The following is a 17997-nucleotide window of genomic DNA, read 5'->3' as shown; positions in this document are numbered from 1 at the left end:
GCTAACAACAAGGAGACATGACAACTAAATGCGATGTGGGGTCCTGGAGTAGATCTTGGAAACGGTGAGCTCTAGTTCACCAGTGAAATCCAGTTTTCACCAGTGAGAAGAACTGCTGAAATTCGTAAAAATCTGTAGTTTAGTTATTAGCATTGCACCAAAGTTAATTTCTTAGCTTTGATAACTGTACCCTGGTTATGCAAGATGTTAACATTGTTAACATTAGGGGAAGCTGGACAAAGGGCACAAGGGAACTCTCTGTGCTATATTTGAGCTCATCTGGGTGGCACAAATGGTTAAGCGCTCAACTATTAATGGAAAGGTTGGTGGTTCAAACCCACACAGGAGTGCCTTGGAAAAAGCCTTAGCGATCTGCTTCCGAAAGATCACAGCCTTGAAAATCCTAAGGAGTGCAGTTCTATGCTGCAACACATGGGGTCACCATAAGTCAGAACCAACTTGACAGCAACTGTTTTTTTGTTTATAAATCTAAAATTATTTAAAAATAAAACTTGTAAAAAATGTGTGTCTTTTTCTGAGCCCAGGATCCCCCCAAAATGTGGTTACTTAAAATACTGACATTAAATTAGGAGAGGAATGTTAAAAAGTAAGACCATTTTGAAAGCAGCAAACCCTTCCCCCTTTTGTTCCTTCTGTAATTATGTACATGTAATTGTATATTCACTAGCATGTGTAGCATAGGATCATGCTGTACGTATTGTTTGATACCCTGCTTTGTTAATAATGGAGTCCCTGGGTGGTGCAAATGGTTAAAGCACTAGACTGCTAACTAAAAAGTTGGTGGTTCACGTCTACCCAGAGGTGCCTTGGAAGAAAGACCTGGTGATCTACTTTAGAAAAATCAGCCATTTGAAAACCCTATGGAGCACAGTTCTACTCTGACACACACGAGGTCGCCATGAGTCAAAATTGACTTGACGGCAACTGTTTTTTTTTTTGTTGTTGTTGTTAATAACAATTTATTTCAAGAGATCCCTAGGGTTTATCACAAACGTGTGTCAGGAACTAGGGTTCTCCCAAACTTTCTGGACTCTTCTCTGTGCCCTGAGGAAGCTGGGGGACAGCAGCAAACTGTGACCTTCTCCCCACAGTTCCAGCATTGCCCCAGCCCCAGCGTTGCCCCAGGAGGCCTCCAGGATCTCAGCACCCCCTAACATGGGGACAAACCCTCCAGGAGCTGTCCAGGAGCTGTCCCGAGGCCTTCCAGAAACAACACTGAACTGGAAGCCAGGAGACCTGGGTTCTTGTCCTGTAGTGTGGCCCTCTCTGAGCCTATTTCTCCATCTGTGAAATGGAGAGAAGATTCCTGGCTTTGCCTCTCTCCTAGGATTCCTGGGGGCTCAAAGGAGGATGCCCATAGACGTGTGCAGAAGGCACTGCATTGGCTCCATGTCTGGGTGCCAGAGCTCAAGCCCTAGTCTGTCCCTTCCTGCCTGTGCGACCTTGGGTAATCGGTTTACCTCCCTGGGCCTCAGTTGCCTTGCCTAAAAATGGGGCTACCATTAGTACGCACCTCGTAGCGGTGCTGTGGGGAGTGATAAGAGCTAACATGTGAAAAGTGCTGGACACAGTGCTTGGTACGGGGCGAGTCTCAATCAATGCCAGATACGAGTGTTCTTTGGTGTTAACCAAATGCATGCACAGCAAGCGGGGGAAGGGGGTACTTCCCAGCACAGCTGCAGGGTACCCTATAATGCCAGTGGTGACATGAAGCCCTTCTTTCTCCTCCCTGGAACCAGCCCCAGTTGGCCCCGCCTGTGATCCACCACTGCTGATGGCCAGCTCCCAGATGTCCAGCGTCTCCTGGCCCGAGACCCAACTCCTGAGGTCCTAGCAACGCCACCAGCGTGGGGCAGAACCCTGGCTGGCCAGAGCACAGTCCTGTGGGGCCGCTGCTGAGGGCTGGGGTGGGGGCATGGCTGGGGGGAGCAGCAGGCCATCCTATAACCTCCTCCGGCCTCCCTGGAGATGTCACAGGCTTAGCAGGGGCTGCTTGACTCAAGTCGGATAAAATAAGAAAAAATAAATAACAATGTTTATAAGAAGATTAGTGAGAAGGCAGCAAAATTTCTCTAGGGAGCCTCCTTGGCTGCATCTCAGACTGACAGCCCCATTGCCTTATCAGAGACATAATGAGTTGCCAGGATTTGGGGTCATTAAAAATCCTGCCTGGCCAGGCCCCCTCCCTAGCCTGTCGCCTTTGATGGTGGAGTCCAGGGACCTGGTGGTGGCATGGCCCCCACTGCGCTGTCTGCCTGTCGTCCCCACTGGCTGGGGGGATGGAGGTGAGATGGTGGAGCCCAACTTGGCGGAAGTAATACAACATGACGGCCCAATTTGTGTCCGCAGCCCCACGGGCAGACGACTGGTCTCCCCAGCCCAGATTAAGCTCTGGTTTATCTTGGCTGCCTTCAGAGACACATACGGGCTTGGCGCAGGGGGCAGGGTGGGCGGGGGGCTCTGGGTAGGTGCAGACACATGAGGCAGCCACAGATCCAGACTGTGTTGTGAGGGAAGGGCCCCACCACGCATCACATCCAATGCCTCGCCTTGCCCATGGGGAAACCTAGGTCCAGGGAGGGGCAGAGGTCAGAGGTCTCAGCGTGTTGACAGCAGAGTTTAGGCCTGGAACCCAGGTCTCCGGCCAGCCTGATGCTGGTGGGTTCCTGCATTTTTTGTGGAGGGAGCAGAGTGTAGGAGAGTGATTGTGGGGACATACAGACGATTTGATCAGTGAGAACAAACGTTATTGATCTCCCACAAAGTGCAAGTCACTGGGAGGGACCCGAGGAGCTCAGAAGCAAGGGAGACACATGCTGTGGCCCCATCCAGTGGGAGAGATGGACGCAAAAGCCAGTGTCCACAGGCCAGGACCTGTCACACACACACACCCATCCCAGACACCCTGACGCGCTCCAGGGTCCGTGTCAGTGTCCCGGAGAACGTGCTCCTGCTTTTAATCACCCCCCCTCCGTGTTGTCAAGCTTATCTTCAAGGAGCTCAAAGCACTTGCGGTGTATTGATTTTCTGAATCACTCTCTGGCCCCACATTCTTTGAGGGACAGGGAGCTTGGAGGAGGGAGGATTACCTTTGTGTTTCAGTTCAGGAAACTGAAGCTGAGAGCAACCCCAGCAGGTAGCCCCTCACGGAATCACTGACAATGTGATGCCTTGTGCTCCGGGCAGATTCAGCCCCATGCTGGAGAACTTGGCTTAGAGAGCAGACCAAGGGCTGGATTTCAGCCCCATACTTCCCTCCATTAACCAGGCACTCTTGTGCAGTGAACAACCTGCCCAACTGTATGTGGCAGCTCTGCTATCCCATTTGACTGCCTAGGGCAGTCCTGAGGTTGCTCTCAGCCAGAACAGGGCCTCTGGCAAAGGGTGCAGCCAGGAAGGTCCTCCCTCTTCTGGGAGAACACCCAACCTCTTTAAGTATTTGTTTCCTCATCTGTAAACAGGGTACAAGAAAGAACTCGGGAAGTAGTTGGGATGATTTGATGAGATACTAGGTGTTACTATGTTTTGTGAGCTGCAAAGTGCAGCATAAATATTCATTTTGATTATTCCTAAGGTTCCTTAACGGACATGGCCACCCACACCCTCCTTCTCAGGCTTGTACCTGCCCCTGTCTCAGGGTCATGTCTACCGGCCTCCCTCTCCCTCCCCAGACATCCTCATTCCAGCCCATGTCTCACCTGTCAGCACCCTAGGGTCACTTAGATCAGAGAAGCCAGGGCTGGAAGGGTCCCTGAAGGCCCCCATGTCACCACACCAGAGAAAGTAAAGGAACGGCCCCACTTCACAGGCAGGAACTGACCTCCGTCAGCCTCGGCCCTCTGCTCGCCTCTCTCAGCCTCTGCTGCTACAGCTTCTCAGCTGTTTCAGCTGGAAGGGATCTTAGATCATAGGGGAACTTCCTTGGACAGTCAGGGCAACAGAGAATCAGAGCCGAAGAGGGAGCATGCTGGTCCCCTGCCTGCAGGGCAACTTTCCTTGGCAGAAATCTGTCTATCTGAATGTCTTGTGGTCTAATTCCAGAGCCTCTGAGGCTCTCTGCTCACCTCAGTTCATCCCTGAGGCATCGAGTGGCTGGGGTGCGTCCAGAGACTCCAATTCAGGCTGCAAGAGTGGAGGAGGAGGGGTATCTCCAGCTCAGAACAAGGGGGTCTGCTGGCAGCACAGCGGCTGGGACTGGGGTCTACCAACTGCACCCTAGCCCAGGACCAGGTTCTGCCAGCTGCACCCCAGTTCGGGACCTGGTCCTGCTGGCTGCCCCCCAGCTTACGACAGGGGTCTGCTGGATCATCCCAACTTGGGACTGAGGTCTGCCGGCTGCACCCCAGATTGGGACTGGGTTCTTACGGATCATCCCAGCCCGGGACCAGGGTCTACCGGCTATACCTCAGCTCGGGACTGGGGTCTGCTGAATCATCTCAGCCTGGGACCTGGGTTGGCTGGATCATCCCACAGTGGAACCAGGGTCTGCCGGCTACACCCCAACTCAGGACTGGGGTCTGCTGGGTTATCCCAGCTCAGGACTGGGAGTCTGCTGGATCATCCCTGTCTGGGACGGGGGTACTACTGGCTGCATCCCAGCTTGCTCTACCATAGACCCAAGGGGCAGGTCTGGCCTCCCAGGGCCCCCAGGGCCCCCAGGCCCAGCTGGGAGAGCCACTACAACACGGGCACCTGGTGAGGCCATGGACGTCCCAGGACGCTGGATTCCAGGACTACCGGGCAGAGCTTCTCTGCCGCTTAGACTCACTGCCTTGAGGCTCTGGTTACTGTGGTGCTTCTCCATCGGCCACGAGGGACTTCAGTGCCATACTCACCAGCAGTAACAGAGTATTAGTGTTTGCACGTAGGTTACTTTTGAAAAACACAGAAGAATCGATTCAAGGCCCTCTCTGTAATGCTGCCTCTCTCAATCGCTTGCATCCTGATGCTAACTCGAGAGACCATAATAACAATAATAAATAATAGCTAATATTTATAGGGCATTTGCTACTCGCCAGGTACTATGCTGGGTGCTTTACCTGCAGGATCTTTGTTATTCCTCTACCAACACTGAGAGGCAGGGACTAGTGTTATCCCCATTCTTCAGATGGGGAAAGTGAGGTCCAGGGACATTGTGCTTGCCTGTGCTCGTGCAGCTGGTAGGGATGTGGCCCCAGGCCTGTCTGACTTGGAGCCCTCTCAGTTAGCTAGGTGGAGTCCTGCAGACCCCAGGAGCTGTTCCTGGCCTGGTCACCCACGGCAGGTGTATGCTTTGCTTGGGAGGGCTGTGTATCCTGTGGGTCTTGAGAGAAGGGAGGGAGGGAACCATGAGCTTGGCTGGCCCTGCAGGTCTCCTGGCAGCACCAGTATTTGAGAGCCTGCATGGCAGAGCCCATACCCCTCCAGAAGCACTCCCTCCGAGGATCCCCTCAAACACTGTCATTCTCCCCACTTCTTCCCCACAAAATGATGAGTCATGTCCTGCCATGGAGTTTTGGTATTTGCTCACGGGAGGCCAGTTGACAAGTTCCTTTCTCCAACTGGGGATCCAAAGCTCATTAGCTTTACAAAACAGAAGCGGCCACATTATAGCTGTTTCGGTAGGGGTGTGGAGGGTGGGGAGGGGACACTTAATGTGCTGGAAGGCCTCGGCTTCAAATCCCACCCCCACGACTTCCCCCACCAGGGACTCGAAGGTCTCAAAAGCAGTTTTTTCTTCTAGGGCCAGTTGGGAATTGCTCGTTTAGATTTACATGGGCAAACTGAGGCTTTTCTCCCTTCTGCCCAGGGACCCTGCCACTTTGTCCCAGAGAAGCCAAAGAGAGGATGCTGGCCCCTGTGTCTTCAATGCCTGGGGAGGGAAGGGAGGAAATGAAGCTGAGAAGCATTTGTTTTTCCCCAACAAAGCAACTCATTTCTTTAGGCAAATGAGCTAGGAAAGGAAGGACGCTGCTGGAGGCGAGCAGTGATTAATTACAAAGGAAATGAGTGGCCGGCAGCAGACCCAGGGCTCAGGGGCGGTAGGGATGGGCAGAGGGTGGACTCAGGGCTAGCTTGGACAACACAGAGAGCTGAACCACGAGCAAGCGTTGCCTGTGTGCCTGTGTGGTACCCATACCTGGCCAGCTGGACCCGGAAGGAGAGAGCTGCTGCCTGGCCTCCAGGAGTTTACAGCCAGCTGAGGAGAGAAGACTCAGGCCAGCCCCAAGCTGAGGGGCTCAGAGGACAAGGTTGAGAGGGGGAGACAGGAGGCACACAGAGAACCAGGGAGTTTATATATCTGGCTCCCCCAGGCATGCAATAACCCATGAGTGTCCTACACGGGATGCCCCCTTGCTGCCTACACCCCTGCCCCGCCCTAGATGCTCAGGCTGCCCCCACAGCTCCTCCCTGTCCGACCCTATCCAGATCATTCCCTCAATGGTCACGTCTAGCTCTGCCCCATCCAACACCGCCAACACTAGTCTAACCCATGTCTCAACCCCTCACAGCCAAGGGGTTGGCCAGACTTGCTGACAAATTATACTAACAGGATAATGTGCCATGGACCACATCAGGACTACATGAGAGAGCGTGGGCTAAGCACCATGTCAGAGCAACAGTCGGCAAAAATCGGTGTGTGGCTGCTCACAGGCCAGGCGAGGGACTCAACTCAGACCCTGCTTGGTGGGAGCTATGGTGCCCATGTCGCAAGATGCCAGAGCATTAGATCACCGAGTGTGACTCCTTCTTTGTAGACCAAGGCCCAGAGAAGGGTTGCGCCTTGCCCCCAGCCACACAGCACATTTGTGGCAGAGAGGGACTAGATTTGGTCTCCTGATTCTTACCAGTGCTCTTTTATATTCTCTTAGAGTGTCTTCTTCAAGAAACTTCCCACACTGCAGGTGGAGTTCTGAACCCTCTCACCTTAGAGGAACACCTACCTTCCCCTGAAAGTTCTGGTCAGGGCCTTAGTTATTGCACCTGTCCAATAGGTGTTCACCAGGAGAGCCCCTTACAGGATACCCTGGTGACTCCAGCTGAAATGTCCCCAAGCCACAGTGGATTTCTTCTCCAGCATTAGATCTTTAGGGCACCCTGGCGCTTGCAGGGTTAAGTCTGGCTTCTCCTCCCTTACTCCCCACTAATGAAACGCTTCTCTCCACGGTTGGTTATGGACTCATGGACACTGGCTAAGAATAGAGTTTGCAGCCCCTGGGCTTTGCTCAGAAACACTGCCCAGACAAGGGTTTTCTGTATCTGCTGCTCCCTGGGGCTCCAGGCCCCAGAGACGGGGTCTCTTCTTCGGCCCGGCCTAGCCGGGGGCTGAGGGCCAGTGCCAGCCAGCGTCTCTCTGAGGCCCAAACTGGACACAGCAGCAGGAGCCCAAGGGAACTCCAGAAAAGCCTGTGACTCTGACTCTGCTTCAACACACACTACTGAGCACCCCCTTGCACACACCAGGTCCACTTGGTTATCCTCTGTGCATTGGGTCTTTATCTCAACCCCATTTCACAGTCGAGGCTGTGGAGTCAGAGAGGGAAGAGAGGCCAAGAGGAGGGGCCAGGGTTGGATCTGAGCCCCTTCCTTGTGTGGAGGGAACGCCTGCAGGCTGAGACGAGGCTTCTCCCACTCCTCCCGCCCCAGCTGCAGCCTCCTTACTGCCCTTTCTCGGTCGGCGTCAGCCCCAGCCCTTCGTCCCTGCACGGCCCCAGCCAGCCCTTTGTCCCTACGCGGCCCCAGCCCCAGCCCTTCATCCCTGCAAGGACAGGAGCAGAGAAGTATCCTCGGAGCTAAAGACAATTATGATGGTGGTGGTGTGTGTGGGTGTGAAAGTGTGTGTGAGTGTCCATGCAAGTGTGTGTGGGTGGGTGGGTGTGTGTGTGTGTGTGTGTGTGTGTGTGTGTGTGTGTGTGAATGCCTGTGAACAGGGTTGGAGGGTGGGCTCAAGCTAGACTCCTAGCATGAGCAGGGACCACACTTCATTCCAGCCCCTCCTCCTGCCACTCGGAGTGCTCAACTCCCCTCCACAATGCCCTGATGAGCTCCTGTAGGCCTGCTCATGCCCTCCTGTGACAAGAAGCACTTCCCCCTCAAAGGCAGCCTGTAGCCTTACAAGAGGTCCCCACTGTGAAGACAAACTTCCCTTCCTCTCCTCTCTTCACCAGTCAGTCCAAGCTTACTGGAAGGATTGCAAGGGTCTCTCTGCAGCCTCCTCCCTCTCCAGGGAACCCGCCCTGGGCCACCCACTGAGCTCTCTCCTTCCTCTGTCTGCCTCCCCAGTCAGGCACTTCATAACATTTCTGCTTATCATCAGGCCCCTGGTCACATGGGTCATATCTCCCCAGCTAGACTGGGAGCCTCATGAGGACAGAGGCCTGTTTTCTTTGTTATACCCTCAACTTTAAATGTCAAGTGCTTAGAACAGTGCCTAGCACGTGATAAGTAAATGTTAGATATTATAATATAACAAGAAACACTATGTCATTACTTATTATTCCCATCCTCAGAATCTCCAGTTCCGTCACCATCTACCCTGGTCTCACCACATCAGAATGGGTGAATGCACCGAGAGAAAGGCTTGACCTTTCAGGGCCCACGAGGAAGCCAAGGCAGAGGTGCAGCCTTGTGACACGGTCTCTGATACTGAGTCTCCCAGGGCTGGGTGGGAGTCAGCTGTCACTGGGCCTGTTCCCCTGCCCCCACACCTGCTAGATGCCCTTGACATCCAAAGCGAGCCTCTTGAACTTGGTGACTTTGTCAGGCATTCTCTTTCTTCCTGGAGTAGGCAGGAGAGGGAGGGGAGTTCCCACAAGTAGGACAGCATCACCATCCCTCCTAGGTGAGGGTGACTAAGCCCTTCCCCGAGAAGGCAGAAGCAGCCCAGCTCTGGAAAACAGGTTCCCCCATCACCCGGAGTGACAGCGCTGTCAGCCGCCTGTCAGACCTCTGCCTGGCCCCCACCGCCCGGCACAGGCACACACGCGCACACGTGCACCCGATATTAAAGCCATATTTCTGGTTGCTGGGAAGGCACGGGTGTCACTTCCTCTGCCCTCGGCAACCCACTGGCCCAGCTCCCCGCTACTTCCCCACCCTGCCGCGGAGCACCATCCGTTTGTATTTATATAGATAAATCGGCCCGGCTAATTAAAGTTCTCTTGCCGGAGAGTGAGGGAATTAATAAAAGAACTTGGAAAGGAGCCGACCAAAAGCTGGGACGCTCAGAGCCGGAGCCAGAACCCTCCATTAGCAGCAACTGAGGCCAGAGGACCCAGCCAACCACCTCTCCCTATCCAGAGGGATACGTGAGCCCCCAGAACATGGCCTGGCCCCCTCCCACAGGGAGCGCTCAGGGCCCCAGGAATGAGGACACTGCAAGAGTGACACATACACTGTGTATTTTGTGCTATGATGTCACACATGTGTCTTCTCTTACCTCATGATATGTGAATACGGTCCTGAGGGCTTAAGCTTGCTGGGGAGAGAGGCAGTCAGGTGCAAGGACTCTAGAGACAGACAGACAGGGTTTGAATCCTGGTTCTTCCCCTTACAGGTGTGCAAACTTGGGTGAGTTATTTTAACCACTCTGTGCCTCAGTTTGTTTATCTGTAAAATGGGAGCATTATAGGCTGTGGGGATTAACAGGGTTATCACCTGATTCATGGTGAGTGCCCAATAACTGTTAGCTCTATTACTGCCTGCCTGGCAGAATGTGGAGGTCCCTGGGGGGCACAAGCAGTTAGTGAACGGCTACTGACCTAAAGGTTCATGGTTCAAACCCACTCAGCAGCACTGCAGGAGAAAGGCCTGGAGATCTGCTTCCATAAAGATCATAGCCAAGAAAACCCTATGCTATGGAGCAGTTCTACTCTGTAACACCTGGAGTTGCCATGAGTCAGAAGCAATTCGACAGCAATCGGTCTGGTTTGGGTTTGGCAGAACGTGGGCACAGGATGTAAAGTTCCTTTGTGGTTGTCATGTGTACAAAGAGGGTCTCACCATGAGCAAAAGAGCCTTCTGCCCTGAGGTTCCTGGATAACTGGGCAGTACCAGTCTGCAGGCTGTTCACTCAGGCCTCTACCACCAGCACACTCCAGACTGAAGACCCAGGCCCACGGTGCCCAGAACCCCTCCAGCGAGGCTCCTAGTATGGCTGATGCCCGCAGCCTCCAGGCCAGACTCTTTCCTTCTGCCTGATGAAGCTGCCTGATCCTTGCTGGAGGCTGGCTGGGACTTGCTTGTGAGATAAGTTCAGACTAATCCCTGCAGCTGGAGATCGGGGCTCCTGCTTCAGCTCCCCAGGACAGCATTAGCCTGGGGCTGTTTGCCCTGTGTCCCCACTCTGTCTCCCAGCCTCTCTTCCACCACTCTGGCCTCAAAGACCCTGACATCCTTGCTGCCCATGGGCAGAGCTGGAAGAACAGGCCACCAGCTCCTGAGCTGTATTCTTCACAACACCCCCTTTCCATTTTCCTATACCTTTGTCCATGGAAGGCAGGGAGGCCAGTGGGAAGCCTCTAAGTTGGGGCTGAAAGACCTGGAAGGCTCTACTCTGTTACTAACTGGCTGTGTGAACTTGATCCTGTCCAGCCCTGTGCACCAGGGGCTGGACCCTTCTCCATGCGCAGCCTTCCAGCTCAGGCACTCTGGGATTCCAAACACAAGCGCAAAGAGGGAATAGCTGCTATCACAGGCCTGGGCCTATTGCCCAGAGGAGCCAATTGGTGCAGGGAAGACTCGGCTATAGGAAGTCTCAAACGTAGACTCAGGTTTCTCCTAAAACTCCCAAAGGCCTCCTCGCCCTGGAGGGGGAGAATGATGGAGGCTGAGGTCCTGAACCCCTGGATGGGCCCCTGCCCTCAACACCGCCCCTGAGAGCCTCTTGCCCAGACCCAGATCCCCCAGGGGACACTCACACCCTCACCAGAAGTCAGCAAGGGCCTGGTCTACCTAAGCCACCTCCTTCCTGTCATGCAAGTCTCAGCTCAAATATCCCCTCTTCCAAGAAGCCACCCCCTTACCCACCTCTCAATGTCATTAGCCTTTTATTTTGTCTTCATTTAAAAAAAAAAAGAAAAAAAGTTGCTGGTGAGTAGATTCCAACTCACGGTGACCTCATGTATGTCAGAGTGTAGAACCGTGCTCCCTAGGGTTTTCAATGGCTGATTTTTTTTTTGGCAGTAGATTACCAGGACTTTCTTCTGAGGCACCTCTGGGTAGACTTGAACCACCAACCTTTTGGTTAGTAGCTGAGCACTTAACTGTTCGTGCTACCCTCGAACTCCTTTGTCTGTGGTGGCGTTTGTCTTCATAGCGCTCATTATTACCTAAAAGTTTGTATTTCTGGTTTTTTTACCTGTTTCTTCCAACAAGAAAAAAAGCTCCTTGTCTGTTCACTGCTGTATCTCCAGCACCTGGCACCCAATGAGTGCTTTTAAATGAGTAAGACAATGAATGAGTGAGTGAATAAATGGCTGGACCCCTCAGGAGATGGACACCCATGCCACCCACAGAGGAGGAGGTCAGGCCCACTGGGCTGAGGCCAGGCCACCTGAGGAAACAGCTGGACCTGCTGGAGCCAGAGGCCCCTGGGCTGGTGCCTCCTGTTTGTCGGCCCACACGGGCAATGGTCTGGTCCCCAGAGCCCCAAGTGAATAGGGGAGCAAGGTGAGGGCAGCCTGAGGAGGAAGGATGAGCCCGATATAGCTTTGGTACAATGAACAAGCGAAGGCCACAGGAAGGAGCAGAGGGGGAGAGGAAAGGTCTAACAATATGTAGGACCATCACTCATCAGCAGGATAGCACCATCCAGGTGGCTCTGTCCAGGCCTGGCTCATCCTTCCCGTTATCTCTCGGCACAATGACGCCAGGAAACCCCTCCCAGCCAGCCCTGGGGCCCCCACCCTGGAAACCTCCGAGCCCCAGGAGCTCACTGGTCCTACCCTTCCTTGTGCCTGGGCCAGAAGGTGGGGCTCAGAGAGGGCCAGGGTCTTGCCCAAGGCAACAGAGCAGAGTGGCCAGACCCCAGGTCTCCGGGCTCCCTGAGCAAGGCTCTTCCCACGCCCTAGCACCTTGCAGTGGTGTGCGTATCCACACCTACACTCCCCCCACCCCACTCACGCTCAGCCCTGGCAGAACCCTGCTCAGGCGTCAGCCACCTATTGCTAGGCGGCACTCGCTGTCTACGGCCTGGTGTCTGAGCGTCAAAGCCTAAAAATAAAAAGACAGATTGTCCACTTTGGCTGTAATTACTGCCTAAAAAGACCCAGTGGGGAAAAAGAGAGAGAGGGAATAAAGGGAAAATCTCAGAGCTGAGCATCCATCACCAGCAGACAGGCACCAGAAGGGAGCGGCTCTCAGGCCTCCTGTCCCCACCCACCCTCTCAGCTCACCAAGCGAGCAGGGTCCTGACCCTGCCGACCAGACAGAGACAGCGCAGGCCACATGGGGACCTAGAGCCAGCCTGGCTGCTCCCAGCTGGGTGACCATCCGCAAATGCTGACCTTTGTTTGGGACTCAGTATTCTCACCTGTACAGTGGGATTATTCATTCACTCAACAAATAGGTACTAAGTGCCTAATATATGCTGAAGTTATGCCATATGACTAGACTAGGGGGGAAGGATGGAATTGGAGAGATAGTGAGGAGGTTATTCCAACAGTTGAGAGCAGAGATGACAGTGGCCTGGACTGGGATGACAGTGGTGGCAATGGAGAGAAGAGGATGTTTAGGCGATATAATTTGGGAGTTGAGCCACAGGTTAGTAATGAATTGGATGCAGAGGGAGAGAGAGAGAGGACTGGAGGATGATCCCAGGTTTTCAAACTAAGCAATGTGTGGATGCCTAAAGGGGAAGACTCACTGTTTGGAACAATGATGTTTGACCGTGAGAATGTTGAGATGTCTGCATGACATCCCTGTGAACATCAGGCAGGTATTAGGGAAACGAGTCTGGAGCTAAGTGGCATGGTCCAGGCTGCAGAGACAAATGTGGAAGTCATCAGTAAGGGGTTAGTCTTTACAACCACAGAACTGGGTGAGATGACCTAGGAAGGGGGTGTGGATGGAAAAGAGAAGAGAGACTTGGGAGGGGGTCTGGGGCTCCCCAACAGTTAGAGGTCAGACAGAGGGGGAGCCCAAGAAGGGACCAAGGAGAAACAGCCAGTGAGGTAGGAGGAGAACCAAGTAAGGAGATTGTCCCTATAAGGAGGGAGTGGCCAACTGGGCCAGATGCTGCTGGACCTCAGAGAAGATGAGGGCAGCGACGGGACCATTGGGTTTGGTAACATGCAGTCTCATTGCAGCGGGGGAGAGGAGAATGGGGCGGGGAACAGCGTAAATGAAGTGTGGACAGCTGTGTGAGATGTTCTGCTCTTCAGCTAGCTGCAGGGACGTGGAATCAGTGGAGATGTATTGTTAAGTGGGAGAAGTAGAGCATATTTGATGGTCCACCGGAATGATCCAGTCACGAGAAAGGGACTCGTGGCGCGGGAGCGGAGAAAATGAAGGTTAAGGTTGAGGGGGAGAGAGGAAGGAGGTAAGTGGTGAAGCCCTGTAACCATGAGGGGTGGACATCACGGGAGGAGCAGTGGCCTCCTTCTTGGATTGACAAAGGGCCATGCTGCACTGACTGTGGTGGTGGCTGACACAGGGACAGCTGGGACTGAGGGTGGGCAGGGACTGCGGCTACTCCTGTCATGCTCAGGATCGAGGCTGCCCTGCTGGGCCTTGGGACGCAGGCTGCCCTGCTGGGCCTTGGGATGCAGGCTGCCCTGCTGGGCCTTGGGATCCAGGCTGCCCGGCTGGGCATGGGGCTGGTCCTCCCGGAGCTGAGGAGTGGGGGCAATGAGGAACAGCAGAGCCCCAGTCAGGGGAGGGCAGAGGCAGGACACCCTGGGCCAGGTAGCACCTAGTCCAGGCTTAAAGAAGACAGGCCTGGATGAAAGGCCTACTCCACAGCTGTGTGACCGGGGTGGGGGAAGTGTGCTGGGCTTGTTTGTCCTGACAGCCTCCCTGCGCCCTTACCTGGCTGTGCTCTGGTTTGCAGGGGGCTGACCCCTGCAGTCTGTGCCTCCCAGGTCCCAGCTCAGCTGGCTTAGGTTGGGCTGCTGGAAGGCACTGGTGGGAGACTGGTGGGAGGCAGGAGGGAAGCCCCTGGGTGTCTTGGGCGACATCTCTGCAACAGCTGTCTCCTCTGTGTCTCCCACAGAACATGCCCACTGAGGCTCCAGCTTCGCCCTGTGTCTCCTGGTCTAGGGTGGTGGCGGCTTTCTGCCATTGTCTGCTCTGGGTTACCATGCACCCTCATTTGGCTCCTCAGCATTCCCCCCCCCCCCGTGAGCCTATTCCCTGCACTATTCCTCTGCTGTAAAGACTCAGCGCTGCTCCTCTCTTCCTGGTTGGAGCCTGACTGGTGCAGCCTGCCTCCTCTGATCTCGTTTCCCCACCTGTAAAAGGCAGACAGTACCTCCCTCAGAGAGTCGTCATGAGGATTAAATGAGGTACCGGATATAAACATTCAGCCCCGGACCCGACATATCCAGAACCATGACAAATGAGCACTGGAGGAAGACAGCGTTCATTTACACACAGTCATTTCTTGAGTACCTGCTCTGGGCTGCATGCTGGAAACACCCCGTGGATCGTACATTGTCCTGGCTTATGGACCTCAGCACCTGGAAGCTCTCAGGTGTGCTGAGAGCTGGTACTACACGCACTGCACCAGGGCCCAGCCTAGTTTGTAGCGGGGTGGAGGGGGACTTCCGGACAAGGCCACATCTAAGCTGTGTGATGGGAGGACAGGCTGTGTGCTCCTGGGGGGTAGGCTTTGCATCCACAGCCACTCCCTCTTACCCCTGTACCCTGGCACAGTGTATTAACATCAACAGCTAATAACAATACACCAGCTACTCTCCACCCAGAGTCCCTGGGTGGTGCAAATGGTTAACACACTTGGCTGCTAACCTAAATGTTCGTGGTTCAAATCCACCCAGAGGCACCTTGGAAGAAGGTCCTGGAGATCTATTTCTGAAAAATCAGCCATTGAAAACCCTATGGAGCATGGTTCTACTTTGACGCACATGGGGTCACCATGAGTCGGAATCAGCTCAATGGCAACTGGCTTTTTACTCTTCTCTCAGTGCTTCCCCTGTGTCTAGCACTGTGCTGTGTCGTGCATGCATTCCTTTCATCCTCACAGCAACCCTAGGAGGTAGGTAACATATCACCTCACTGCTCTACGTTACAAGATGGGAAAATTCGGTGCTCAGGAAAGATAGACAGCTAGGGGTGGGATTAGGAGGCTGATGAGAAATCCAGCTGGGAAGTGAGTTGCTGCTTGCTGCAGGCACATCAGACTCGTTTGCTTCAGAACAAGGTGAATGGCGGCCTGCAGGGCCCCATGTGGGGTGTGCCCTGGACAACTCCAGAGGAGCCCTTCACACCCTGTCCTGTGTACATGGCGCCCCTTGGTGCTGAGCAGAGGATAGCCTGCATGGAGGGAGGGAGGAGGGGGTTTATCTGGGTGGAGGTCTGCCCCACAGCTGTCAAAGGTGAACTGGCTCCTGGGGAGGGAGGAGGCAGAGCCATCCCTGTGGCTGGAGACATCCAGTCCCTGTCCCATGGCCGCGGAGGTCAGACAACAGGAAAGGAGGCTGAGTGAGTGGTGGCCAGCCAGAAGGGTCCCTCCACCCACTTATCCCATTGTTGACCCCTAAACAGGCCTGTGGTTGCCAGAGCCACAGCGAAAACAAAAATGCACAGAATCTACTGGTGACCCGCCCAGGGCTTGACCTGGCGCTGACAGGTCCTGGAAACTCCACAGTCTGGGAAGATGGTCAAACACCAACTATAAAAGCAAGCCCTCTTCAAACTCCAGGGTATTCAAGGTATTATTTTTGTGGCTCATGATTTTCATTAAAAAATAAAGCATTTAGGAAGAACATTGATTGCAGTATGACTATTCTGTGGGTCTCAATTGCTCATCCATAAAATGGGCCTATGGCTTCTCCTGTCCCGCTTCCTCCCCAGGGTTGCTGAAGGGGCCGGATGGGAGGAGATGCATAGAGCAGGCTGTGAGCTGCCAAGTGTGGACTCATGTGCACTTCCCTCCCCCCTCGAGGCCCGGGCCATGTCTTGTTCATCTTTGTTCCCCCCTCCCCTTTCCCTGGCTCCCCACAGAATTGCATTGAGTATCACTTGAATGCAGTCCACCCAGCTTTCCTCTGCCTCGGTTTCCGTTGTGTGCACTGAAGAGAGTGCCCGGCTCTATTTCTCCAGAAGCAGCCAGAATTCAGTGATGGGTGCAGAGGAGGCCAAGTCCTGGGAAGAAAGCAAGAGGAGATTAGTAGGGGGTTGGCAGGCCCATGGGATAGTCATAACATCAGTGGCGCCCCCTGGGGTTGTGCAAGGGGGTGATGCCAGGGGCTGGTGTTCTCTTCCAGCTGCCCAGAGGGAGAGATGCTCTTGCTGTCGTCCCAGCCCACCTGCAGCAGGATTGCACACGCTCCACGCCCTCCCACCTCCCAGGCCATGCAGCCCCTCCCAGCCAGGGCAGCTAAGGACAAGGCAGGGAGCTCTCTCTCTGAGCCGGTGTCCCCATCCCCAAGCCCCCACTGCTCCTCCTCGTGTTGGATGGGCTGGGCACACAGTGCCAAGCCAAGGATGTCCTTAAAGCCACCTACATTTTTATCAGCCGAGATGGGGCCCACCCTCGCTCCTGGGGGCTGTTGCCATCCGTGCACTCCCCACACCCTGGCAGTCCCAGCCCTGCCCTTAACACCCAATAGCCCTTCACAAACAGAGCCCTGAGACTGTTAGAGCTGGAAGCGCCCTAGAGGTTACTGAGCCCCGCCTCTGCACATCTGGAGGGGAACAGGGAAGCCCAGGAAGTTAGCCCCGGAGCCACACCAGGGCTTTCAGGTGAGGGCTTTTCTTCAGCCTCTGCAGGTCCAGCACTGGGTCACCTTCCCAGAGCCACAGCTGCAGCTCTGTTTAGACAGTTACTCCCCGTGCAGCCCGCTGTATAAATGGTGATAATAAAAGTAAACAAGGCGGTGGTGTTTCAGCGGTAGAATTCTCACCTTCCAAGCCAGAGTCCCAGCTCTGATTCCCAGCCAGTGCACCTCATGCGCAGCCACCACCTGTCTGTCATGGGGACTTCATGTTGCTATAATGCTGATCAGCTTTCAGCAGAGCTTACAGACTAAGATGGACTAGGAAGAAAGTTCTGGTGATCTACTTCTGACATTCAGCCAGTGAAAACCCTGTGGATCACAGTCATCTGATCTGCAACCAATCATGGTGTTGGCAAAGGACCAGGCAGTGCTTCTTTCTGTCGTGCATGGGGTTACCATGAGCTGGGGGCCAACCTGATGGCTGTTAACAACCAGCAACAACAACAATGAAGTCCCCCACCATTCCAGGCACTCACTATGTGCTAAGTACTCCGCTAAGCTTCTGCATGCATTGTTTCATTTAATCCTTACAACAAACCCTAGTGTTAGGTCCTGTTATTACCCCCATTTTCATAGAGGAGGAAACTGAGGTTCTGGGAGGTTAAGTAATTTGTCCAAGATCACACAGTGATAAACCAGGATTCCAACCTGTGTCTGCCAGACTCCGTAACCACTGTCCCAAATAGCCAGGGCACTGGGGAGCCTGGGCTGGGGGCTGCAGCTGCCGCGAGGTCCTCATCTTCTTCCTCAATAAGTGTTTTGTTTTGTTTTAAGCACCTACTCTGTGCCAGGCAAGGAGCCATGGTGGCGTAGTGGTTAAACACTCAGCTGCCAACCAAAAGGTTGGTGGTTCAAACCCACCAGCCATTCCATTGGAGAAAGATGTGGCAGTCTGCTTCTGTAAAGAGTTACAGCTTGGAAACCCCATGGGACAGTTCTACTCTGTCCTATAGGGTCGCTATGAGTTGGAATCAACTTCATGACAGTGGGTTTGGTTTGGGCTGTGCCAGGCCTAACCCTGAAGATACAGAGATGAATT

The 17997-nt window shown here is 54.2% G+C and overlaps 1 protein-coding gene across 1 annotated transcript in view; it reads left to right on the top strand.

Moving 5' to 3' along the window:
- Nucleotides 1-11503: 11503 nt before the first annotated feature.
- The window catches only part of LOC101342695 (caspase-14-like), an 85483-nt gene continuing 78989 nt past the window's right edge, over nt 11504-17997 (top strand). The window contains 2 exon segments of the mRNA XM_012557501.2: nt 11504-11670; nt 13709-13869. Coding sequence (XP_012412955.2) covers nt 11504-11670; nt 13709-13869 — 328 coding nt within the window.

Source organism: Trichechus manatus, unplaced genomic scaffold, assembly GCF_000243295.1.
Source record: "Trichechus manatus latirostris isolate Lorelei unplaced genomic scaffold, TriManLat1.0 scaffold00106, whole genome shotgun sequence".
Lineage (NCBI taxonomy): Eukaryota > Metazoa > Chordata > Mammalia > Sirenia > Trichechidae > Trichechus > Trichechus manatus.
The sequence above is the reverse complement of the archived record's forward strand: the minus strand, read 5'-3'. Positions and strand labels throughout refer to the sequence as shown.